The sequence below is a fragment of the Lutzomyia longipalpis genome, chromosome 2 (genome assembly GCF_024334085.1).
Source record: "Lutzomyia longipalpis isolate SR_M1_2022 chromosome 2, ASM2433408v1".
Classification (NCBI taxonomy): Eukaryota; Metazoa; Arthropoda; class Insecta; order Diptera; family Psychodidae; genus Lutzomyia; species Lutzomyia longipalpis.
The window spans coordinates 21,951,145-21,978,874 of record NC_074708.1 but is presented as its reverse complement, the minus strand read 5'-3'; the positions used below and the strand labels follow the sequence as shown (position 1 = coordinate 21,978,874).

Here is a 27,730-nt window from a genome sequence, read left to right as displayed (position 1 = left end):
TTCTGGCTGAAATTTTTCTTATTACTTGTAAGATTTTTTTTACAAAATACCTGTCGAGGTGCCTTTTCAATTTTTTTGTGAGTTTTTTATCCATAGAAATATTATTTAGCGTCAACATATACACCATATTTACGATTATTCTACATGAATTTAAGTATTTGGATTTGTTTCATAATATTTTATGTGGAAAAATATTGAATTTTTTTTTTGTAACCCCCCTTACCTTCCCCCCCATAACCCAGTATTAAGCTATACAGCTTATATGGACTGCCGAATCAAAAAACATACAACAAATAACATATTAATACATTCAATCACATTCACACTTGCACTCCATTCATTCTTATAAACGAAACAATTTTTCTCAGTGGTTCTATGAGAAATTGAATTTTTTGTGAATTATGTTTTGAAAGACCACATGAGACATTTCCAAAGATTAAAAAGCAGTCTGTTTTAGAATATGGAAAAAGGTTTGATTCCGAATATTCTGGATTCGCTTCTACCTGCCAGGAGCCTCTGGGATTTGAAGTCAAACTCCTGTGCTTCTGCGCTCAAAGGCCAAGGAACGGACAAGGCCACAGTTCTTCGGAAAAATACCCCTGTTATATTTGGACCAAAATCTCAGTAAATATTTTTAACCCTAGGAGGATTTTGCTGACAAAAGTAGCCAATTCGTCTTTTTTCAATCGTCATAGAATTAAAATCTATTCATATTTCGTGATGAATTCTACATCGGTGTATAGGGGAGTTTTATTACTTCAAGATCGTGTAAAGAAAATTAGGAAATGTACTGGTAAGCTGACCAAGCTTACGAGAGCTGTTTCTTTCAGTGTATTAATTTTGTGAGAGCAAACTTAGAACGCGAATTAATTTAAATACGCGTAAAGTCGGGAAAAGTTGAAAAGTCATGTCTTGAAGTCAGCTATAACATATCGAAAAACGAAAAAAAATTATGTCGCCATTTTCAAAAAATTCGAGTTCGAAATTTTCGAAAGTTTTGTTTTCGATTTTAGCGTCTCTTGCGGTCATTTATCGAAGTTGCAATGTTCTAGACATTTGTAGAGTTTCACGAAACCTTTCATTTGCGCTTGAGTTGATCAAGATCGGACTTGTAGAACCCGAGATATGACATGCCAACTTTGGAAGGCTATATCTCGAGAACGGATCCCTAGATTTTCTGCATTTTTGGCATGGAGCCTAGATAATATAGTCAGCTACAATATATCAAAAAATTAAAAAAAAAAAATTTTTTGTGACGAAATTTACCCTTATCATATTCGGCTTTAAAGTAGCCCCAAAGAATGAGATTCCACGAGAGCCTAGAAGAGAGATGGGGGGGGGGGAAGAAAAACAGCATAGGTCACCTCAGGAACATCTATTTATTTTTAAGAATAAGTGTGGCATAAATTCTGAAGAATAATCCCAGGTAAGAGTTAGGGCAGCCTCCGGGAAAGCAATGGAGCTACCTTCCGGATCTATTGTTCCGCCGTGAATCACTTCGTGATGAATCTTCTTGGGATGCAGCAGTGGGCATTGATTTCTTCACCAGTGTGGGAGATGATCAAAGCTTGGTCTATCTGGGTACGACCTCGTGGCTCCTGATGGGGATGAGCCTCCCTGGAGCGAGGCACTGGGTCCTCACGCCTTGGATCCCGGTGTGACTTGACATCCTTCCTGGCTCGACACTGCCACAGTGGTATCAACGCAGAGTACTGGGGGCTCGTGGAACCAGGGTGTTTCTTCTGCCTTCTAGGTGGCTGGCTACCAACAGCTCCTCTTCTTCTATAAGTGTGGAGCTCATGAAATCCGAGGCACTTCTGCAGTCACTTCCCGCACTTATATAGGGTTTTGGGGGTAAAACTTTGAGGTTATGACCTCTCCTCCCCATTAACCTGCAGGCCGCCAAGACCTTGGAGCTTCCTTAGAGCGCCAAGGTGGGGTCGTTGAACGACCCCAAGAAGGAAGTCGATTTTCTCATAAACTATAAAACCGGGAACAGTCGGGTCACTACATTTAGACTCCTTATATAGTCCTCTTGCCCCTTGCATCACAGATTTTCCACCACAAAACACGTAGAAGAAGATATTAGGGAAAAACATTTTTCACTCATTTTTCACAATTTCTTCTTGAGAAATTTGCCACGAAGTTGACTGCAACTGCTATTTTTTGTCACTACTTCCCCACATTCCCCTCACTTCCCGCACCGTAATAAATGGCAATATTTCTAGAAAATTCTTTATTCTTTTCAACACTTATGTGCTTCTGACTACGTTTTATGCGATTTATGTTACTTATTCGCGATAATTTTGACACTAAGAAGGTAGGGTGAGAAATAAAAACAACCCCACTAGCACACGGTTCATGACGTGACTAACTTCATTCTAAGAAATTTTCCACAGCATGGCCGTTACACCAATTTTTGAATTCCCTACTTCTACATTTTCCTTAATAACTTTTCATGTGGTGGTCGGATTGAGCTGAAATTTTTACACAACCTCGTCAGATAACCAAGGAACTTATTTCCAAAAAATGGGAACGCTAACTTTTATAATTATTAAGTTATAGCACGAAATATAGGGCTGGGGTCGTTCAACGACCCCGCTTGGCGGCCTAGAGGTTAAAAACTAGCTGCCGAATTTCTGCAGAAAAATTCGAAAGCACTAAAGGTATTCTGAACACGTGTTCTTTAGAAATTTTGTATGGCGCTGGGACACTTTTTCTGCAGAATATTTCCGCAGTTTTCTGAAAAAATTCATCAATCTGTTATACCGTTGAAATTCGTTTTGAATATAAAAAAAGCGTTTTTTTTGCAAATTATTATTAACGAGATAAATTGTCGCTTCGCTCCAATTTACCTCATCCCGCTTCGCGGGGATTTTTTGCGCTTCGCGCAAATTTTGGAGAAAAAATCTGTGATGGTTTATAAGTAAAAAAAAAAAAACAGGGCCACTCATCAAACCCAAAGAAAAAAATTTGCAAAGAGAAGAAATCATTTTCAAGCAACATTTCCGGCGCCTTTAAAAATTCGCAAAAAATGCATGAATTTTATATGGGGGCTACTAAAAGGGGGCTTTGGGGGGAAAATGAATACGGCCACTCGAAACAGACTGATATAAGGAGCGTCTGTACCAAATTTCATCGCAATCGGTCAAACGGTGTAGATTTGTATAGCCGAACACGACTGATTACCAACAAACAGACCTTTCTTTATTATATAGATTTATTTATTATTTTTAAAATTTACAAAAAAATATTGAAAAAATATATCCGGCGTTGCCTTTTCCTTCTCCTGCTGTCTCCTTTGATGCTGGGCCGCTTTTCAGATGATCTCTCCTCTTCACCTTTGTGACTTCCGGGACTTTAAAAAATAAAAGAAAATCTTAGGAAAAAGCATATTCTAAATATTTTTTCTTCTTTCTCACCTTCCATTTCCGGAAAATTATGTTGCATAAAGTTGTGTAAGACCGGATCCCAGAAATTGAGGACTGAAGCCAGGCACGGACAGTTTTGTGCTTCAAACGGATCTGAAATATGGAAAAAAAAAGTTTAGAATAATAATGAATTTTTTGAAAAAATATGAATTAGAAGAATTAACATACATTTCCGCATTTTCCAATGTTGTCAAAAATTAAAGCAGAAGCGGGCAGGGCATCCGGGTAGAGCATCCAGGCAGGCCATCCGGATAGGGGTCCGGGCAGGGCTTCCTGAATAGGGCATCCGGGTAAGGCTTCCGGGCTGGTCATCCTGGGCACTGATTGTGTTCCAAAAACGATCTGAAATATAGAAAAAAATTGATAAATTGTTCTTTTTTTTCTTGTTTACAAAAGTTTTTGTTTTTTTATCTTGAGAAAATTAATTTAAAAAAAAAAAGAAAAATCAATTTCGGGCTCTTTTTTTGCAATGAAGAATTTTTAGATCAAAATAATTAATTTTTTCTCATTGTTTTCTATCAATTTCATCAATCTGATGCTACTAAAACATTCCATAAAAGATATTTGTGAAATCTAGTAGGATCAAAGAGATAAAATTACACAAATTAATTAAGAAAATCGTAAAATTACTTACCGCATTTCTTCTGCGTGAATTTTCCATCATTTTTGCACTCTCAAATTGACGAATTTTTGAAGAAAACCGCGGAAATTTTCTGCACCCACGCCGAACGCTCCCGAAGCGCGATAAATGCACTTGAATGAAAAAATAAACTGCAGACAAAATTTTAGCTGCCGACCGACCTCGAAACATATTTTTGATGGGGTTTCGTTTCATTTAAATTCATAATAACCGTTTGTTTATTTCCGGTAATTTTATTTCTCCCAAAAATCGTAACAATATGTCGCCGTTTTCGAGATATTCATCGAAAACTCATCGAAAATTTTGTTTTCGTTTTTTGACCCTCTAGCGGTCACTTTTGAAACTTCGGATGTTCTAGAGAATTGTAGGATATGTTAAGAGCTTTCATTTGACCCTGGGTTGATCAAAATCGGTCAAGCCGGTTTAGAGATATGGTCGATTTTCCATGATAAATTGTAGCGGCCATATTGAATAAACGACTTGACCGATTTTCGAAAATAAGGTATCGCTGGAAAGGTCTTGATGGCCCCTACAACATATCAAAATTTCAGATTTTTAGCTATTACAGGGGCTGAGATATAGGCAAAACAAAATTTGGAGGTTATTCAAAATGGCGGACGGAGGGGTGGGGGGTAAAATTTGTCATCATAATCGGATGTCTTCCGGTCGATATTTAAACTTTGCCGTTTACCGCAAGTCTCTATCTATCACCGTTCTCTTGCAATTTAAGTTTATAATTAGGCCGGCCGGAAAAAAAAATTTTTGGCGCATACGTTTTTTGGAATGTGGGGACCCTAATTCGTGCTCATCCCAAGTTTGAGCCCGATCTGACGACTTTCGATTTTGCTCGGTACACAAAAGCTGTGTTTGAAAGAAACACATCTAAAATATAGAAATTCTTCTAAAGCTGAATAAAATTATTAAAAAAACAATTTGAAATTGTCAAAAACACAGAAATTTTCCAGTCAAAGTTAACAAGGTAACCCAAGTATGTAACTGAAGTTATTTGGTTAAAATAACAAAAGTTGTTTGGTTAAAAGACAAAAAAGCCGAATCAAATAGTCAAAAAAGAAAATATAATTGATTAGAAAAGGAAAAGTTTTTCATTTATATAATATTATAACAGAATTAATTAATCAAATGAAAGAAAATGTTCAGCGATGGAACGACATGTCAAAACTTGTTTGATTTGTAGAAAAACGAATATATATAATATATTTGCACCACTCACCCATTCGGATTTAACCAATCATTTCAGTCAACGTACTCACAAAGGAAAACAAAATGGCTTCGTTTTTTTTTTCACTCACAACGCAATACCTCAATTTTAGTGCTAAAACTTGCTAATTTCATTACAATAGCACTTGAAAACTCTTGAATAATCACTCATGAAGGATTTTCATTGCTTTTACACTATTTTTTCACAGTTTTTCACTCCATAATTACAAAGAAATCAGGAGAAAACAGAAAGCTGTCAAAAACTTCCGTCAATCTGCTTTAACTGAATGCTTCGGTTGAGGAATGGAATTTTCCAGAACACACCAAAGTATTTGACCTTTCTACTTCAGCTAAACACATCATTAACCAAACTAACATATCTCTATTGACGAAGATTGCAAGTTAAAAAAGTGAAAAAAGGAAAATATAAAATAGCATTTGGTAAACAATTCGGTAGACAAAAGATAATATAGCTGAATAAAATTATTAAAAAATCAATTTGAAATTGTCAAAAACACTGTAGTTTTTCAGTCAAAATTCATGAAGCAACTCAAGTAACTGAAGTTATTTGGTTAAAATAACAAAAGTTGTTTGGTTAAAAGACAATAAAGCTGAATAAAATTATTAAAAAAAGCAATTTGAAATTGTCAAAAACACAGAAATTTTCCAGTCAAAGTTAACAAGGTAACCCAAGTAACTGAAGTTATTTGGTTAAAATAACAAAAGTTGTTTGGTTAAAAGACAAAAAAGCCGAATCAAATAGTCAAAAAAGAAAATATAATTGATTAGAAAAGGAAAAGTTTTTCATTTATATAATATTATAACAGAATTAATTAATTCAAATAAAAGAAATGCTCAGTGACTGAATGACATGTCAAAACTTGTTTGATTTGTAGAAAAACGATTATATATAATATATTTGTACCACTCACCCATTCGGATTTAACCAATCATTTCAGTCAACGTACTCACAAAGGAAAACAAAATGGCTTCGTTTTTTTTTCACTCACAACGCAATATCTCAATTTTAGTGCTAAAACTTGCTAATTTCATTACAAAAGCACTTGAAAACTCTTGAATAATCACTCATGAAGGATTTTCATTGCTTTTACACTATTTTTTCACAGTTTTTCACTCCATAATTACAAAGAAATCAGGAGAAAACAGAAAGCTGTCAAAAACTTCCGTCAATCTGCTTTAACTGAATGCTTCGGTTGAGGAATGGAATTTTCCAGAACACACCAAAGTATTTGACCTTTCTACTTCAGCTAATAACTCATTAACCAATGACAGAATCATTTCTGTCATTTTGTTAATAATTTAATAAGTATATTAAATACTGAAGTTAATTAGTAAATATAGCAAAATTAGCCAGGCAAAATAATAAAAGCTCATTTGCCAAAATAACTTGGGATACTTTACTAACTTTGACAGAGTAACTTGTGTTTCTGACAATTTTAAATTGCTTTTTAATAATTTGATTCAGCTTTGTTGTCTTTTAACCAAATGACTTTTGTTCTTTTGACCAAATAACTTCAGTTACATGGGTTACTTTATTAACTTTGACTGAATAATTTCTGTATTTTTGTCAATATTAAATTGCTTTTTTAATAATTTTATTCAGCTTTTATTGTCTTTTAACCAAACAACTTTCGTTATTTCGACCAAATAAATTCTGTTACTTGAGTTTCTTCATGACTTTTGACCGAAGAATTTCGGTATTTTTGACAATTTTTATTGGCCTTTTTAATAATTTTATTTAGATTTTTTTGTCTTTTAACCAAAGATCTTTGTTATTTCGACCAAATAAATTCTGTTACTTGAGTTGCTTTACGACTTTTGACCGAAGAATTTCTGTATTTTTGACAATTTTTATTGGCCTTTTTAATAATTTTATTTAGATTTTTTTGTCTTTTAACCAAAGATCTTTGTTATTTCGACCAAATAAATTCTGTTACTTGAGTTACTTCATGACTTTTGACCGAAGAATTTCTGTATTTTTGACAATTTTTTTTTGCCTTTTTTTATAATTTTATTTAGATTTTTTTGTCTTTTAACCAAAGATCTTTGTTATTTCGACCAAATAAATTCTGTTACTTGAGTTACTTCATGACTTTTGACCGAAGAATTTCTGTATTTTTGACAATTTTTTTTGGCCTTTTTAATAATTTTATTCAGCTTTTATTGTCTTTTAACCAAAGATCTTTGTTATTTCGACCAAATGAATTCTGTTACTTGAGTTGCTTTACGACTTTTGACCGAAGAATTTCTGTATTTTTGACAATTTTTATTGGCCTTTTTAATAATTTTATTTAGATTTTTTTGTCTTTTAACCAAAGATCTTTGTTATTTCGACCAAATAAATTCTGTTACTTGAGTTACTTCATGACTTTTGACCGAAGAATTTCTGTATTTTTGACAATTTTTATTGGCCTTTTTAATAATTTTATTCAGCTTTTATTGTCTTTTAACCAAAGATCTTTGTTATTTCGACCAAATGAATTCTGTTACTTGAGTTACTTCATGACTTTTGACCGAAGAATTTCTGTATTTTTGACAATTTTTATTGGCCTTTTTTATAATTTTATTTAGATTTTTTTGTCTTTTAACCAAAGATCTTTGTTATTTCGACCAAATAAATTCTGTTACTTGAGTTACTTCATGACTTTTGACCGAAGAATTTCTGTATTTTTGACAATTTTTTTTGGCCTTTTTAATAATTTTATTCAGCTTTTATTGTCTTTTAACCAAAGATCTTTGTTATTTCGACCAAATGAATTCTGTTACTTGAGTTGCTTTACGACTTTTGACCGAAGAATTTCTGTATTTTTGACAATTTTTATTGGCCTTTTTAATAATTTTATTTAGATTTTTTTGTCTTTTAACCAAAGATCTTTGTTATTTCGACCAAATAAATTCTGTTACTTGAGTTACTTCATGACTTTTGACCGAAGAATTTCTGTATTTTTGACAATTTTTATTGGCCTTTTTAATAATTTTATTCAGCTTTTATTGTCTTTTAACCAAAGATCTTTGTTATTTCGACCAAATAAATTCTGTTACTTGAGTTACTTCATGACTTTTGACCGAAGAATTTCTGTATTTTTGACAATTTTTTTTTGCCTTTTTTTTATAATTTTATTTAGATTTTTTTGTCTTTTAACCAAAGATCTTTGTTATTTCGACCAAATAAATTCTGTTACTTGAGTTACTTCATGACTTTTGACCGAAGAATTTCTGTATTTTTGACAATTTTTTTTGGCCTTTTTAATAATTTTATTTAGATTTTTTTGTCTTTTAACCAAAGATCTTTGTTATTTCGACCAAATAAATTCTGTTACTTGAGTTGCTTTACGACTTTTGACCGAAGAATTTCTGTATTTTTGACAATTTTTATTGGCCTTTTTAATAATTTTATTTAGATTTTTTTGTCTTTTAACCAAAGATCTTTGTTATTTCGACCAAATAAATTCTGTTACTTGAGTTACTTCATGACTTTTGACCGAAGAATTTCTGTATTTTTGACAATTTTTATTGGCCTTTTTAATAATTTTATTCAGCTTTTATTGTCTTTTAACCAAAGATCTTTGTTATTTCGACCAAATAAATTCTGTTACTTGAGTTACTTCATGACTTTTGACCGAAGAATTTCTGTATTTTTGACAATTTTTTTTTGCCTTTTTTTTATAATTTTACGAGGTAAATTGTCGCTTCGCTCCAATTTTCCTCGCCCCGCTTCGCGGGGGGTTTTGCGCTTCGCGCAAATTTTAGAGAAAAAAAATGGTGATGATTTATACGTTGATTGGAGCCACTCATTAACCCCAAAAAAATTGCAAAGAGAAGAAATCATTTTCATACAACATTTCCGGCGCCAAATTCAAAAATTCGCAAAAAATGCATGACTGTTATATGGGGGCTACCTGAAGGGGGGCTTTGGGGGGAAAATGGATACGGCCACTCGAAACCGCCTGATATAAGGAGCCTCTGTACCAAATTTCATCGCGATCGGTCAAACGGTGTAGATTTGTATAGCCGAACACGACTGATTACCAACAAACAGACCTTTCTTTATTATATAGATGGAGAGCACTCAACAATCTCAAAAAAAAAAAATCAAAGAGAAGAAATCATTTTCATACAACATTTCCGGCGCCAAATTCAAAAATTCGCAAAAAATGCATGACTGTTATATGGGGGCTACCTGAAGGGGGGCTTTGGGGGGAAAATGGATACGGCCACTCGAAACCGCCTGATATAAGGAGCCTCTGTACCAAATTTCATCGCGATCGGTCAAACGGTGTAGATTTGTATAGCCGAACACGACTGATTACCAACAAACAGACCTTTCTTTATTATATAGATGGAGAGCACTCAACAATCTCAAAAAAAAAAATCAAAGAGAAGAAATCATTTTCATACAACATTTCCGGCGCCAAATTCAAAAATTCGCAAAAAATGCATGACTGTTATATGGGGGCTACCTGAAGGGGGGCTTTGGGGGGAAAATGGATACGGCCACTCGAAACCGCCTGATATAAGGAGCCTCTGTACCAAATTTCATCGCGATCGGTCAAACGGTGTAGATTTGTATAGCCGAACACGACTGATTACCAACAAACAGACCTTTCTTTATTATATAGATGGAGAGCACTCAACAATCTCAAAAAAAAAAATCAAAGAGAAGAAATCATTTTCATACAACATTTCCGGCGCCAAATTCAAAAATTCGCAAAAAATGCATGACTGTTATATGGGGGCTACCTGAAGGGGGGCTTTGGGGGGAAAATGAATACGGCCACTCGAAACCGCCTGATATAAGGAGCCTCTGTACCAAATTTCATCGCGATCGGTCAAACGGTGTAGATTTGTATAGCCGAACACGACTGATTACCAACAAACAGACCTTTCTTTATTATATAGATTTAGATTTTTTTGTCTTTTAACCAAAGATCTTTGTTATTTCGACCAAATAAATTCTGTTACTTGAGTTACTTCATGACTTTTGACCGAAGAATTTCTGTATTTTTGACAATTTTTTTTGGCCTTTTTAATAATTTTATTTAGATTTTTTTGTCTTTTAACCAAAGATCTTTGTTATTTCGACCAAATGAATTCTGTTACTTGAGTTGCTTTACGACTTTTGACCGAAGAATTTCTGTATTTTTGACAATTTTTATTGGCCTTTTTTTATAATTTTATTTAGATTTTTTTGTCTTTTAACCAAAGATCTTTGTTATTTGGACCAAATAAATTCTGTTACTTGAGTTACTTCATGACTTTTGACCGAAGAATTTCTGTATTTTTGACAATTTTTTTTGGCCTTTTTAATAATTTTATTTAGATTTTTTTGTCTTTTAACCAAAGATCTTTGTTATTTCGACCAAATAAATTCTGTTACTTGAGTTGCTTTACGACTTTTGACCGAAGAATTTCTGTATTTTTGACAATTTTATTGGCCTTTTTAATAATTTTATTCAGCTTTTATTGTCTTTTAACCAAAGATCTTTGTTATTTCGACCAAATAAATTCTGTTACTTGAGTTACTTCATGACTTTTGACCGAAGAATTTCGGTATTTTTGACAATTTTTATTGGCCTTTTTAATAATTTTATTCAGCTTTTAATGTCTTTTAACCAAAGATCTTTGTTATTTCGACCAAATAAATTCTGTTACTTGAGTTGCTTTACGACTTTTGACCGAAGAATTTCTGTATTTTTGACAATTTTTATTGGCCTTTTTAATAATTTTATTCAGCTTTTAATGTCTTTTAACCAAAGATCTTTGTTATTTCGACCAAATAAATTCTGTTACATAGGTTACTTTATTAACTTTGACTGGAAAATTTCAGTGTTTTTCACAATTTCAAATTGCTTTTTTAATCATTTTATTCAGCTTTATTACTTTTTTTTGAATAATTTTTGTTATTTTAACAAATTAACTCCTGTGTTTTTTTTTTTAATATTTTAATATGCATTGTTAATGTGTCACTAAATAATTTGTGACATTTTAGGATATTTTAAACAGTTCAGTTGGTTGACAAACTACGACAGTAAAAAAAAATTGCGAACATATGAAAAGATATCACAGAATTATGTTGTCATTGGATCACTTCTGTTCTTCTGACAATTTGAAAATTTCATCACTTTTCACTCACTTCTGCTAAATTATCTGTTCCAATTTGCCTATAATATTAATTAACTAAATAGCTTCAGCTTTTTTAAAAAATTTGAATTGGTTATTTTTCATGAAACCGAATAACTTCTGCTATTGTAACTGATTAACCAAATAGCTTCAGCTTTTTTAAAAAATTGAATTGGTTATTTTTCATGAAACCGAATAACTTCTGCTATTGTAAGTTATTAACTTCTGCTAAATTAGCTGTTTTAGTTTGGTACAGTATCCGATAACTAAATAGCTTCAGCTTTTTTAAAAAATTGAATTGGTTATTTTTCATGAAACCGAATAACTTCTGCTATTGTAAGTTATTAACTTCTGCTAAATTAGCTGTTTTAGTTTGGTACAGTATCCGATAACTAAATAGCTTCAGCTTTTTTAAAAAATTGAATTGGTTATTTTTCATGAAACCGAATAACTTCTGCTATTGTAACTGATTAACTTTTGCTAAATTAGCTGTTTCAGTTTGGTACAGTGTCCGATAACTAAATAGCTTCAGCTTTTTTAAAAAATTGAATTGGTTATTTTTCATGAAACCGAATAACTTCTGCTATTGTAACTGATTAACTTCTGCTAAATTAGCTGTTTCAGTTTGGTACAGTGTCCGATAACCAAATAGCTTCAGCTTTTTTAAAAAATTGAATTGGTTATTTTTCATGAAACCGAATAACTTCTGCTATTGTAACTGATTAACTTCTGCTAAATTAGCTGTTTCAGTTTGGTACAGTGTCCGATAACCAAATAGCCTCAGCTTTTTTAAAAAATTTGAATTGGTTATTTTTCATGAAACTGAATAACTTCTGTTAAATTGGCTGTTTCAGTTTGGTACAGTATCCGATAACTAAATAGCTTCAGCTTTTTTAAAAAATTTGAATTGGTTATTTTTCATGAAACCGAATAACTTCTGCTATTGTAATTGATTAACTTTTGCTAAATTAGCTGTTTCAGTTTGGTACAGTATCCGATAACTAAATAGCTTCAGCTTTTTTTAAAAAATTGAATTGGTTATTTTTCATGAAACCGAATAACTTCTGCTATTGTAACTGATTAACTTTTGCTAAATTAGCTGTTCCATTTTGCCTATAATATTAATTCACTGATTAACTTCAGCTTTTTTGACGATTTAAATTAGCATTTTTTCCTGACACTAAATAACTTCTGTTATTGTAATTGATTAACTTTTGCTAAATTAGCTGTTTCAGTTTGGTACAGTATCCGATAACTAAATAGCTTCAGCTTTTTTAAAAAAATTGAATTGGTTATTTTTCATGAAACCGAATAACTTCTGCTATTGTAACTGATTAACTTTTGCTAAATTAGCTGTTCCAATTTGCCTATAATATTAATTCACTGAATAACTTCAACTTTCTTGACTATTTCATTCTGTTATTTTAACCAAACAACTTCTGTTCTTTTGACTTTCGCTGTTTTGTGACCAAATGACTTCAGTCATTTTTACTAAATGGTTCAGTCATTTTAACCATTTACATTGATGTTTCTTTCTTTCATTGTTCAACTTCAGTCAATATAACCTAATGAATCGGTTATAAAAACTGAAATAATTTGGCTAAAATGCCATATGACAGATTGATTTGGTCAATTTGACCAATTTTTTTTTAAGAGTGTTTATGATGGTGCGCTTTCTGAATTAAAATCACAATTTTAATCAAAATTGAAATTAATTTTAAAAAATCAGATTTTATAGCAATTAAACGAAACTTCATCAAAAAGCACGCAAAGTTTCAAAGATCTAAAGCTTTTCGGCCATAAAATTACCTACTATACATTCTTCTAATTAACCTTCTGAAGCTCTTTTTTTTTCATTAAAATACAACAGTAGTTGGTGAACCATAAATGGAATTTTTAGGATTTTATTAAACTTTTGAAGATTTTTCCGGTATCTGGGTGCAATATCGTAGATGCGCGAACCATCTGCTTCATGCAACCTCCTGAACTTTCAAATGCCTTTTACACCAAAAGTATTTAAACTTATTCAACAGCTGCTTTTTGTGAGAGTTGCGACTTTATTTTTTTGGAGAAGTTCCTTAGTATTTTTCCGCTCAAAAAAAAAAAAGAAGAAGATAGTTTGGTACTAACAAGATTTGAAAGACGAGAGAGTTCATCTGCAGGGGTATGCTCATCCGTAATTCGCATGGGAAATAATTCAGTGATTGTCCAAAACTTAAGGATGCAAGTGAAAGTTGCTCACAAATGTCTGGGTGGAAGTTATTTCGTACGGAATTCTTAAGTTCGCGATAATATGTATGAGCAAAAAGTTGCTTGTGGGGGGTTGAAAAGTTGCGGTATAAATCTACTCTACTTTCGATGAGATGTAAATTCAGCATAAATATTTCAAAGAGAAAAGTTTTTTTTTTGTGTGTGTGTGAAGATCGTGAAGCAAAAGTTGGGTGTTCTTTTGTATAACTCAAGGCAGACATTGAATTTTTCACCATCAGTCAACGGAAATGGGCTTTTCTCCGGGTGCTTCCTGAGAAATGTACTTGGCAGTGTTCACCATTAAAATTGTGGTGGTCGCACGGGGGTGGGGTGGTGTGTATGGGGAGAAATTGTGGAGCACGTCATTTGATTGAAATTGACATAGTTGGAATTTTTGGCAATTAGCCAGAGGGTAAGTACAAATGGAATTCATTACGGTACAGCAACCACATCATCAGCTGACAAATCACTAAAATTTCTGGGGTTGAAGCTCATAATACTACCACAACCCAGAGAACGATTTCTTCTCCACCCAGGGAGAAAAGCAAAAAAATCACAATCCATCAAATTTTTTTCCACACCACCGTCTCCATCATCCCCTCATTTATTCTCACGTTTCCAATAGACATTGACCGGAGCCAGTTGCTGCTGCTATATTTCCACATTTCGGAAAAATGTTTCTCCTCCAATTTTCCAACTCCCCTATCCCCTTTCCACCATGCACAATTCACCCATCCAACAAACATATATTTTCCCACCATCACTCTCAATTCTGCAGCATTCTTCTCTTTTGGTGCTTTTTTATTTCACTCTTCTCTACAATTTTTCTGTGCTTCCGCTTTCATATCCTGCATCCACTTTGCTCTGGGGGTGCTTGCCGAATGACTAGAAAAATGATTCAAAAATACTTTTTAAATACTTCTTCCTGGCTCCATTTCTCGTTCAAGTTTGGTTTGTTCTATCAGTATTCTAGCGCTCTCTATTCGGGATAATATTCTGTATACATATTTTCTGAGATATGTTTTCATTGAGCGATAAAATGAAAAAAATCTCTTTTTTTTATTGCATAGAAAACCATAAATCCCCTTTTGGAAGTTTACACACGCAACCTCAATTTTCTTAATTAATTTGAAAATAATTAACCAAAGTCAGGGTATGAAAGGATTTTAATTCCTGCATCTTTCACATCTCTCTGTAGTTCTATAGAGATTGGAATTGCATTATTTAAATTTTTTGAAAGGAAAATTATATTATTAGATTGATTAGATTATGTGTTAATTTATTCTGAGAATTTCATTGGATAGGCAAGTCAGTTCTCATTCAGAAAGGTTGATGAAAATGCATTATGCAATCATACGTTTATGCTTTAATACCTTTAACGATTTTCGTAATTTTTGACACTTATTTCAACTTTTTTAAAAATTGTTTTCGAAAATTTGATTTTTGTACTAAAGTTTAAAGTTTTAAGGACTATGGAAAATTTTTCTCGTACTGATTGCGACAAAAAAATTATCTGTGAAAAATTAACTATGTACACATGGTTTTAATTAATGAGGTGTGAGACGAAAATGTTCAATCGGTCCTTAAGGATTAAACCCAAATAATTTAAAGAGTATCTACCTATAACCTGTTAAATGTCTGAATATTATTTTATATATTTAATTTGAAGCTATAGTTCTACTTATACCTTTAAACTAAAGAGCCTTTAATAATCCTACTTAATTTATTGTTGTTTGCTAAACATGACGTCGATATCGGGGCAAATAAGACGATTTAGATGATAAGATTGTGGTAACTTTGTCTAAAAGATTAATGCCTCGCTTTCGCCCCCAACATCTTCTCTGGGACCATAAATATATGCGCATGGTATTTACAGCACATGTAAGGGGGCATGTGTGGAAATCGATATATTCATCTAACTGCCAGTTGGGCTATCCCATTGAATATGGAAAAAGGCGCAATATTTTATCACTGTGCGTAACATAAATTTCATTCTGCACGCATCAACTTGATGATTTCCACCTCCTTGACGTGTCTGTATATATCTTAAGTTTGCACACAAGAAAACACACATAACACTCCGCAGCACAATAAAGGTATGTGCGAAGGATGGGTAGGGGGTTGGTGCCGGGGCGACGTTCCCCCCCCCCCCTTTAAAGATTCCGTGATGCATGACACGATGATTGATTATTAATAATCCCGCATGAGCTACTCCATCGTATACCCCATGTGACAATTCCTGTTGACAGGCCGATTATTTGACATGCATCACAATAATCATTTTATGCACTCTGCTAAATCCACTAAAAATACAATCTCCGTCCTATTCCGCAATTCATGCGGATTTATCACTTCAGTGCACCCATTCTTCCGGATTTAGTACAAAAGAGAGGAATGGACGGGTTGTGTAAATGTCTGCTAAATTTAACCACATATGATAGCTTTAACAAGAACTTAAACAAAAAAGCTCAAAAAGCTGATTCTTCTTAGGCATAATTAAGTTCATTATATTTAAGCTTTTTCCCGCATTCCAATACAAGTAGTCTACGTCATATATATCTACAAAAATAGCATAGGTATTTTAAGAGAAGATTATCAATTCAATGAACTGATGGCAATTTTATGGATATTATTCTTTCATCCATATTTATTACATATTGGAAGAAATGTATGCTTAAAATTAGATTGAAAAGAAGCTAAATCTGAATTTAATTACATTCTTTGGTTTTTATAAAAGAACAAAGGAATTTATTTTCTTTTACTTTACTCATACGCATATAACACAATTTTCTTTGAAGCTCAAAATATTTCAAATACTGTGTTCGCTCGCCCCACAGTTACACTCATAGAAATTTAAGAGAAAATTTTAAAGACAAAAGATTGAACGGGTTAAACTTTATTATTCAGTTGAAAAATAAATAAGAAATTCAGCTGTGCGATTTCTATCAAGACAAATGATTCTGAAAGTTACACGATGGGAATGACGCCATGTGCTAAACTACACAAGATCCACCCGAGCTTCTCCCCATTTTCGCACCCATATAATTTTCATTTCCCCTCCCGCAAAATGCCGCACTAAAATCCAGCACACACCTCCATTTATTTTTTACACCGCTGTCGCAACCCTAAATCATAATTTAACCGGGGATGTCTTTAACATGACAGTGGCGGAGACATGGAGCAGACAATTGAGAGCACAACGATAATGGGGTGTGTGTCGTGTATTTTATGTTTTTGTCTTGCTGCCTAAGCTTTTAAGTGAAATGGGAAGCTTCGTGAGCTTCCATAACTTTGCTATGTATAAGAGCGGTTGCCCTTGTGGAAAGTTTTTGATGCGTTGATGATGGCATCGCGGTGTATCTTCTTGCGCATCACTGAGATATGAAATTGAACTTTGTGGCTAGAATTTTCAAGTAGTGGCTCAAGATTTATTTCTCTCACAGAGATTTCTTGGGAACAAACTGTTGGGAATTATAACAAAAAAAAATTGCCGGCAAGTTTTATATAAAATATGTAGGGCTGGCTAAGCAGGGAAAAGCTTTGTGGAAAATGGAGGCCGTCATTGTATAGTTTTTTTTTACAGCAAAATGACCTTATTATTGTGCTTGAAAATTAATTTTATATTAAACGACAGGGGAGACTAAAGTAAATTAACCCAAATGAGGATTTTAGAGCAGTTTCAAAAACTATTATAGGTAGATGAATAAAGTTGTCAGAGTTAGTAATTTTTTTTTTATTAAAGGCAAAGTCGAAAGTATTTTAAAGCTTTAGTATATACCATGTAAAAATTTGCTGAAAAAGCTAGGCTGCAAAAACCTGGAAAATGGGGGTGGATAAAATTGTTTGAGTCGTTTAAATAGACAAAAAGAATTATTCAACTTTCATCTGGGTGGTGTAACGTAAAAAGGGTTGAAGAAATCGAAAATGTGTGCAAAGAGCTTCGCATCCAAAAAAAAAGGGAGAGACAGCACAAAAAGGAACTCACCTGGTAAAAACGGGCAATTGAGATCCCATTATTTGTAGACGGACAAATAGAAGACCAATTGTGCTTAGGCACAGCACAGCCAGACGCTTGGATGCCTCATTGGGCCACGATCCAGATGGCAGGGAAACACTTTTTCCACCCAAAATTGCTCGGCACAGTTGCTGTAAATCACTGAGGCGTATCTGCAAATTAGAAAGTGAGGAAAAATGCTTCTATAATTATATTGCAGACACTTTTTGTGCTAACAGATGGTTTACACCTCAAAGTATATCGTTCTATCCTTTTTCATCGCCATCAAATGCATTTTAAATTAATAAGAGTGGATTTTCTCTTTCCTTCACTTTCACCCCCACACACTACGGCGTTCCTCACAACTTTGTGCGTCCTTTCATTGTGAAGGAAATTCATTAAAAATGTGAAAGCTTCACCAGTAGGACACCATGGGGTATGGGTAGATGGGGCGGGTAAAGAACCGTGGAAAGGCATAATTGGCGCCCGCACATGTTTCGTCTATAGATAGAAGAAAAAGGGGGTGTTGTACACATAATAAAAACGGAAGTTAGCCGCCCCGGATCTACGAAATACAATGGATTTCAACTATTTTCATTCATGGTGTTTCCTTTTGCTCCAACCAGTTTTGGGTTTCCCTATTCACGGAGGGATTTTTGTTGGACTCTCTCTCCTGGAAAATGTTGAAGCTCGTTTTCTCTATTACTCCCAAAGCTCAAACCCCCTATACACACTACCTCATATTATTATGTAAGTGCACGTTTTCAAGTACATATACATACACCATAATATTGGGGAAAAACGTGAAGAAAAAAGGAAAACGAAATCACAAGAGGAGAAAAAATGTTTAAAAAGGAAGTACAGTCAGTTTATTTTTCATTTTTTTCCTATATACATACTTTGCTCCATCACTTCTACAAAGGGAAGAACGAAAAGCTATCATCATATACGTTAATGGGTACACACAACTTGAAATTCAATTTAAATGTGGTCTCATTAAAACACAATAAAAAACATATAATATACAAATGGACACAAAATGAAAACCACCCACCTTCCCACAACAAAACTTTGTCATTTTTTCAATTTGTTACCATGCCATTATGCCTATCTTTTTTTATTCTCTCAGGAAATTACAATATACTGATGAAGTTTCACATTGTTATTATTTTTCGCTGATTTCCTCATGAAACATTTTTATTTAATCAAGTTTGTTTTTACCCCCAAAAACGTATCTTTTACTCTTTCATCGTTTTTCAAGTATCAAAAAAATCAGTTAAATTAATTGGGTAAAAAACTATAATAATTTATATTATCATTTACCATAACATTTAAGTACATAATGCCGTGCATAATGCATCATTGCTCAATGCCGTTTAGGGGTTCGTCCATTCATTTAAACAACATTTCCTAGAATTCTTTAATTAATTGTTGCTCAAAATACTTATTTTGGAAGCTTTTTGATGAGAATTTCCATTATAAATGTTTTTCATAATGATTGTGATGATTTTAATTCAATATGAAATATATTTCCACATGATAGCCACATTTTCCATTTGAATAATGTCTCTCTTTATTAAAAAATCATTTGTTTTTTCGGAAATTTATTAAAATCTTAATTACGTAAATGAATTTTTATTGTCAGGTTATCAGAAATGGGACAGATAGTAATTTTAAATATTAATTTAGCCATTGAGAGATTATCTACATCACAGATACTATCTCTTTCTGATTTTCTCACAGATTCAACAGGGTGCCATTAAAGCCTAAATCTTTGCAAGAATTCCGAATCACCACAGTTTTCTAAATTTCCACCCTAATTTAAATTTCAATTAATAATTTAGTCTTTCAGAAGAATTCTGCGTAGTCAGCCTGAATGATTTTTTCTTATTACTGCTTTCAGAGAACCTTTAAAAAATCTTCCACGCAAATGAAAGTCTCTTGTGAAAAGTCATTATTTGGACAATGAGTAATAAAAATAACAAAATACATTCCTGACACAATTTTCCAGATCTCTTTGGAAATAAAACAAATGACAAGTTGAGGAGTGGTTTACAATAAAGTACCCAAGAAAATATCCTGTAGCAAAACCCGTCAATAGATGCTAGTGGAGTAGAATGGGCGAGGACCATATATTTTTTCCCTTGATGCTCGCAAAAAGGATATAGACATTGAATTCGCAATTGTACGACGATAGCAACAATGGAGTAGGTAGCAATGCGAGGGTGGTAATTGAATTATCCAAGTGTTTTATGACTCAATTGAATTGTCAGGATACGAGTTGTTTTATTTATTTATTTATCTCACAAACTAGATCTATATATGTATGTGCTCCTATATAGGTATAATGTGTCGCTCTATTGTTGCATTTAGCAATTTAGTGAGGAGATTCTCGACACGATTTACAATTGCATTCCCTGAGCCATTTTACGGGAGGCTAAATTGCAAATTGTTTTGAGGTTTCGTATGCTAAATGATGTGTTAACATTAAATATTTAAATTGACATCATTTGATGGTTCAACCCCCGTCCCCCCAAGCCCCGCTGGCGTATTCACTTGAGAATAAATCACTATTGAAAATCGCTTAATTACTCCCAGCTTCTCTATGCAAACACAGCTTTAGGCCAATCCACTCATCCAATGTCCTATATATGCTGGTTCTATATAATTGAAAATATATTTATTGCATTTGCACTAGGTGGCTGCAAAATGGGGGGTGATTGTATTACCTATACCATCATTATATAGGAAATTGTGTGAGAGGAGTACAGACAATTGCGCTGCACATCTTTGAATGTGAGCTTAAATAAAGTTAATTCAACATCCCCATCAGCTAGAATGTTGAGTGAGTGCATGAAGAGCAATATAAGGCAATAAATTCCTCTTAAAATGAAAGACTCAATCAGTTCCTCACCTATGTAGATATATACAATTTCCAACCTGCACTGATCTCTTCACGTACATAAATTGTATGCACAGACAAGAGAAGAACAATGCCTGATAAGTTATACTTATAGCGTGTGCATACAATTCGGGGAAATTCAATAAATTATACCAATGAACAATGTTGAAGGAAAATACTGTGAAAGTTTTCATTTGAATTCGTGAAATTCCTTTGAATTACCAATTTAACTCTTCAATTCACGACCTGACAGTGTCAATTTCAATATCACCCTATTCATCATTTATGCCGTTGAGTTTATAGCCTCTAGAGTTAAAGCTATTTGTATGCAGTTTGATGTAGTTTTCCTCAATTACATAAAACTGATTTTTTAGTTTATAAAATCATGATTTTTTTATGTCTTAATCAATTCAAAAATCAATCAAATCTCTACGGTAGTTGTCGCTAGCATTTTTGTTAAAATCCAGATGAACCACGAATCCTTTTAAAATATATTACAACAATAAATTGTGGCACAAAAAGCTTCCTCTGTGCTAACATCTTGCTGTGAAAAATTACTCAATATGTTTGATATATCTCTTGTGGGTATTTTTCAATTTTCCACCCATATACTTTCCATGGGTATTAAAATGAAAATTTGCAATATGTTGTCACTAATTTATTCTGAAAGGTAGCATATAAAATTTTGCTGGCATTAAAAGAGCATTACACATATTGAGGTACCGTATCGTACACATATTGCAACAAAATCCAGCACCGTGACATAATAACCTCACTATAACGTTGGTGATGGAAGAATTAAATTAACAGGATGAAGATCTATCGTTTGGCAATGGTTTGTGTAATTAGTCAAAGAGAAGTTCAATCAGTCAAAAAGCAATCTTCTCGTCGCAATTAGTGAAATATATTCTTTTTCTCTGGTCTCATAAAATGTATTCTTTAATCATGCAAATCTTACCTTTTGTGCTACAAAAATTTCATAAATTGCGCAGACACCAGTTACAGTGATCCCCTGCTCCTTACACAGCATTGCCGTTCCAACGAAGATACTGGAAAGGAACAAGTGCTTCCAACCTGCAATGAGAGAAATGCAGAAAAAAGTGCATTGAGTGGTGGAAAATTAACGACAAAATAATTATGAAAGGCACCACGTTGAGGGGAAAAAAGTGAACGTTGGTGCAAATTTGAAATTAATTGAGCAAAAAAAAAAAAACAGTGACGCTCGGCAACCAACCCTTTCGCTTATGGGATGGAATATTAACAAAATATGATTGAAAATGATGTTGGTAAGACTTTTTTGTAGCAGATGGTGAATAAATCTCATATTAATTGCCAACCGTTGAGTGTCTTGCTGTTGTAAAAATGAAACTTCTCTCTATAAGCATACGCTTCTTCATTTCCTCTTCATCTCATCATCGAGCGAACTATGTATGTATGCATTATGTACCCGCATACACATTCCCTTTTCATGAAGAAAATTGATTGAATTTTCCATTAGAATTTACTATGTATTCCCAACTGTGAGATGACTATGCGGCAAAAGGTAGCAAGTAGATGAGTTAATTAGTCGGGGAGGAAGCCAAATAAATACAAAATTTAATTGAGAGTAAACACTGTGTACCATTTCAGCTTACATTTTGTAGGGCTTTTCATTGAAAATTGTCGTGCAGAAATTATACCCTTAGTGCATCAATGAAAGCAATGGTTATATGAGAAGTGAAATTATTTCCCTCACAAAATTTCCCCCTTCCCAATGTTTGAAGAATATAGGTATGTACCGTACATATTGAAAAGTATATTGGAAGTTTTTACCCTTGCAATGTTTGGACAGGAAGTTCAAAATTAAACTTTTAATCACAATTACGCAATTTCATTTTAGACTGTGAGTTTTTTTTGGGACTTCCTGTTGAAAAGCTGAAGAAAAATGAGAAACCGTTTCCTGGATTTTTCTATTTTTATTTCACATTTTGAAAATATCCGTGGGTCGAACATAAAGTTTAAAGAGTATTTAGGATTATTTACTTAGAACATTTACATAATATAAATATGTAAGCCATAAGAGAAGCATAAAGTCTAGAGATTTTCCAGCAAAGATTTTCTTTTCTTTTATTGTTTTATATGTAATTTAAAGTAATTGATAGCATAAAAAATTATTAACTAATATTGAGCCCCGATGCAACGCGCAAAAATGAAATTTATTAATGCTGAAAGTTAAGACTTTTCATCAATTTAAATGTAGTTACTACCACATCATTATTCTCACAGTCTGTATATTCTATCTCTCTCTTTTTCTGTAAAATCTCAGTATTAAACCGTATATATACCCTGAACGTTGCCAATGCATTATTCCACAAGCACTCAGGTATGGATAAAAACAACAACACACATAGCCATTTGTCCCATTACTGGGGTTGGCTTCTCACACACAAATTTTGGCTTTGATTTTTAATGACCGGCTGCCGACCTGACGTCAACCTCAGAGAGGCATTTTGTTGCATTGTGACTTTGTGTTAGGAATATTCCTCATTCATAAGTTTTTTTATCACAAGCAACGGTGCAGAGCAGTCAATATCAGTTCAAGAGTTGCCTCTCGTTGTAATATTGCACTGGTGGGAACGAGTGGGGGCATTCCTGACCGAATGAGATCTTTTTTCATATCTGCATTACAGCCTATCGAACACCACCGAGCCTCGAACCCGCCGACCCTCCCAGGGACATTGCAAACGGACACTGGGACCGTCTGCTTTGCCACTGCTCTACTGGGCCGACTCAGGTATGGATGATAAATATAAATTATTTATAAATTCCAATTTTCACTGCCACCCTGCTGGGTTCCAAGTCCGTCGGGGTTGAGCTACCAGAAAAATATCCACCGTGAACTTGCACGGAAGAATCTTAGCGGAGATTTACTTGTCTAGGACAAATCTCGTTTATGAATTTATATCCGGGGGTCCCCCCCCAGGTGTTGTCTTGGGTGAATCGCATTTCTCTCAGCATCATTTCCCGTCACACAAGACGCAAGTGACGGCGGGGACAGCGAAAAAATATTTATGAACCTCTTATTTATACGTTTGCTTTTTCACCCCCAAGTACTCTGTGCCATTCATTTCGCCGCATTTTTCCTGTCTGCCACCCCCCTCCAATCCTTGGTGACTCACAGGTAAAATCTCAACGTTAGTCTTACACAATCTCAAGTATTACAGAGAACTCCCACCATATGCGGTAAATTACTCCAAAATATTGTATTTCATCTGTTGTGGCTGCAAAAATGTTACCTACGTGAGAAAGCATAGCAAGAAAAAGCTTTGGTTTTCTGTTGAAAATTTTGATAGATATTTTTTTTGAATACTGTGACAATGGTTTTTACCAAGACCTACCATTTTAACTACGGTTTTCCTTAATAAATTATATCCTAACGAATATTGTCTCATCTCCGTGTAATTTTAAGGTAAAGAGAGTAAAGATCTGCTTGTGAAACTTTAGGAAATATGCTCTCAAAAGGCACCTTTAGAATATATGCGTCATCCAACGAAGTTTAATACTAACATAATTTCCGGAATCCTTTTTCCGGGAGTGTGAGAAAATATGTTAAACACAGGTTAAACATATTCAAACAATCTATTTCAGAATTTCCGCAAACGTCATTTTTAGTATAGCTACCTATAATGAAAAGGCAAAGGGGACTTTGGTGCAAATCCTCACAATTACTCTTCCTGTGGGGATTTCAATATCAATCGTTTCCATTTGTGAGTCATTTTACAACTTTAAGCATGGATATTTTAATTTTACAAAATGGAAAATTTGAATTTTAAATGTTATATGCATTCAGTGTGATGAATTCAATTCAAAATGTGCTGTGCATATCCATATTTATGGACATTTGTTACCGGAAACAGGAAACTTTCCCCACTCAAAACATCCCCCTCCGTACTATGTGGTGATGTTTATTCACAAAATTCATATCCCGAGAATAGGCAAAACGGACAAAACTAGTCGGTCAAAACAATCTTTTCGAATGGAAATCACATAGATTAGATAAATTGTTAGATGAGGTAATTAGAGGTGTCAAATCACATAGCGTGGTGGTATCCTTGTGAAAAGGCAGTGTGACATAATTGAAAGCGACAGTAAATAAATTTCCATCCTGATGAATTTATTGCGACTGACACAACAAATTTTCGTGCTATTTTGAATATACATAGAGAGCTACATGTGCGCATAATATATGGCGATAAAATACAAATATAACTTTATCTGATATCATTATAAATTTGAAACTGATGTTCAAATGTTGAAACTATAATATAATGTATTGATTTGGCTTAATTTTGTTTTAGTGAATTATACAATTTTGGTGAATTTTGGCCATGCTTCAGCTGCCTACACACAGGACATTATGCACAATATGTGGAGAAAGTTTGCTATAAATTGGTACAGTTCCAGTTGTTAAATCATTGAAAGGTATCATTAAAGATCTATAAAAAATGGCATCATTTTTCCATGAAAAGTTTGGAAAATTATTATCTTCCCAAAGCTTTTAGAGAATTTTCTTGTATTTTAAAATTTTTGCCAGGAAAATATCATAAATTTTCACAGAACTTCCCATGGAACTTTTTCATTTTTTCTTAACTCCTTTATTAGTTCCTAAAAATTATTTTTTAAAACATCCAAATTTTGAACATAGCGACATTCTCGTACAAATGAAAAGGCAAAAAGAAATTTTGAAATAAGGAGGTAGATATTATTATTAAAATTATTTTGGAATGTTTTTCACGATTTTACAGGAATCTCTTTTCGCTAAAGCGTTTATTGTTATACACATACCCTATAATACACCTTTCTCTAGGAAGAGTTTAATTAGCAATTTAAGAGAATGTATAAACCGAGTTCATTTGCGAAATTCTTGTGCAAACCATTCCGTGGTGGGATTTCCCATTTGAAGTTCCACGTGAAGAATTCTGCAGTGAAGTGGTTTTGCCTTTGATGATATCCCATGAATTTACACACTCTCCATGATATTTGGTTTTAATATCAAATTGTACCGAATGGTTTCTGGGTGCTTTATACAGCGGACGTTTGGTGAAAAACCACATCGTCATTCTTGCTTCTCAATTCCACTTCTCACCTCCCTCTCTATCCACCCACCCACGTTCCCGGATCAGTTTGCAATGCTAAGCAAAGAATTCTCCAAATCATTTCATCGCGTCAGGCATGCTATGTATATATGGGAGCCTTGGATACGGACCGTTCTAGCATGCATGAGGGATGTTCAGGATTGACGGAGATTTCAGCCAGCCCAATTGGATGATAAAAGGAAGTGAAAGTGTGGAAAATTGATGTTTGAGAGACAGGCGATATCAACAGTGTGGATGATCTCTTGAGAATTGGAGGAAGACTTGCCTGAATATAGATCTGTGAGTTTCTTTTATATACCACGAAAAAAGGTTTTGAAGTGAAAGTCAATCATAACGCGTCCAGTTATAAGAGTTGGTGTCCCACAACGTGTAGAAGTTTTATTATGCGTTGTAATACTATTTGTGAGCAGAATTAGTATACAAATTAAATTTTTTTTGTAAAATTCGACAATTTGATGGATAAAAATGGTCATATCTCTGGTTCTATAAGACCTACAGAAATTTCTTGACTAGTTTTGGAAAGGTATTAAAACAGGCTATAAATTGACATAAATTTCAATAATTTTCAAGGTCACCTTCAGAACACAAAATGGCGACTTTTTGTTTTACAAAAACATTTTTTGGCATTTTTTGTCTTGAAGGAATCGTTTTAGAAGTTTATGATGTTCTAGAAAGTTGTAGAGTTTTGCAAAACCTTTAATTTGATACTAAGATGAGCAAAATCGGTCAAGTGGTTTAAGAGATATAGCTCTTAGAACTTTTCAAATTCAAAATTTTTTCAAATGGCTATATTTTCTAAACGGCGACATAGATTTTCTTCATTTTCGGACTGGTGAAAGATATTGAGTCAGGCTACAACATATCAAAATTTAAAAGATTTGCCTAATGGGGATTCGGAGATATTGCCCTTTAAAGTTAGGCAATTTTTGTTTTTGATTTTAGTGCCTCTTGCGGCCATTTTTGGAACTTCGAATGTTCTAGACAGTTGTAGGGCTTCTTGAAACCTTTCATTTGATACCAAGATGATTAAAATCGGTCAAGCCGTTCTCGAGTTATATAGAAAAAACACTTTTTGCTTTAGGCCGCCATATTTGCTAAACCGCCTTACCGATTTTCAAGTATGAATTATCGATGAAAATGTCTCACTGAGCTCTATAACATACTAAAATTTCAGACTTCTAGCTATAAGGGAAGTGGTTGACGGTATTTCAAAATGGCGGATGGCGGCCATCTTGGATTTTGAAAATGCGAAAAAATGAAATTTTACATCCACATTTCTATAGAAAACTTCAAACCCGAAGTCTCTATCTGTTACCGTTCTCGAGCTATAAGGCAAAATATATCGCACCGGCCGGCAGGACGGCAGGCCGGCCGGATCAAAAATTTTCCACCACCAGTTTTGGAATGTGGGTTGTCTGAAACGTGCTCATACCAAGTTTAAGCCCGATCTGAGATGGTCGGAAAATCCGACGATTACAATACTTGGTGTTGGCCACGAAGTGGAACACCAACTAATTCACATATCCTTCATTTATCTGTCTAACTCAGGGAACAGCATTTCAACCTCTCTCTTATCGAAACTAAATTCTTGCCCTAAATGTGGAGAAATTTCAAATTTTTAAAAACGATTTTCATTCTTCTAAGACTTTTGAAAAAAAAAAATGATTTAAGAATAACAGATTTCTACATATAAAAGTCTCAAAAAGAAGTTAGCAAAATCTTACAAAAAGTATATAATTTTGTCTGTATAAAGTTAATAAAAAAACCACGCAACATAATACAATTTTTAATGATCTGCAATTTATCGAAAAAATCTTTATACTCCTTTTCATTTTGTCGACCCAACTTCCTCTACATTGCTCTATAGAAAATAAATTCAATGGAAGAGATTTCATAAGAGCTTCATCATGCCCGTGAAAGCTTTACCACATGCACCACCCATATAATGTACAAAAGCTTGTGAGCTTTATTGCTGCCTGCTTTATGTGTTCTAAAAGAAAACCACCACGGTCACACCAA

General features: G+C 33.7%; 1 protein-coding gene and 1 long non-coding RNA gene across 3 annotated transcripts in view; both read right to left on the bottom strand.

The window, feature by feature from the left end:
- LOC129789257 (protein O-mannosyl-transferase Tmtc3-like) overlaps positions 1-27,730 on the bottom strand; it is a 203,225-nt gene that overhangs the window by 40,893 nt on the left and 134,602 nt on the right. Inside the window, exons 5-6 of the mRNA XM_055825908.1 lie at positions 21,535-21,650; positions 17,666-17,847 (exon numbers count right to left, since the gene is read on the bottom strand). Of these exons, the coding sequence (XP_055681883.1) occupies positions 17,666-17,847; positions 21,535-21,650 (298 nt within the window). The remainder of the gene's footprint in view (positions 1-17,665; positions 17,848-21,534; positions 21,651-27,730) is intronic.
- On the bottom strand, positions 2,617-7,255 carry LOC129789547 (uncharacterized). 2 transcript variants are annotated; one of them, XR_008750473.1, is made up of 4 exons: positions 4,066-7,255; positions 3,600-3,773; positions 3,423-3,524; positions 2,617-3,358 (listed from the first exon to the last, which is right to left on the bottom strand). It is a non-coding gene; the product is annotated as an uncharacterized LOC129789547 (long non-coding RNA). The 2 variants fall into 2 exon arrangements; XR_008750472.1 differs by having other exon boundaries at positions 3,600-7,255.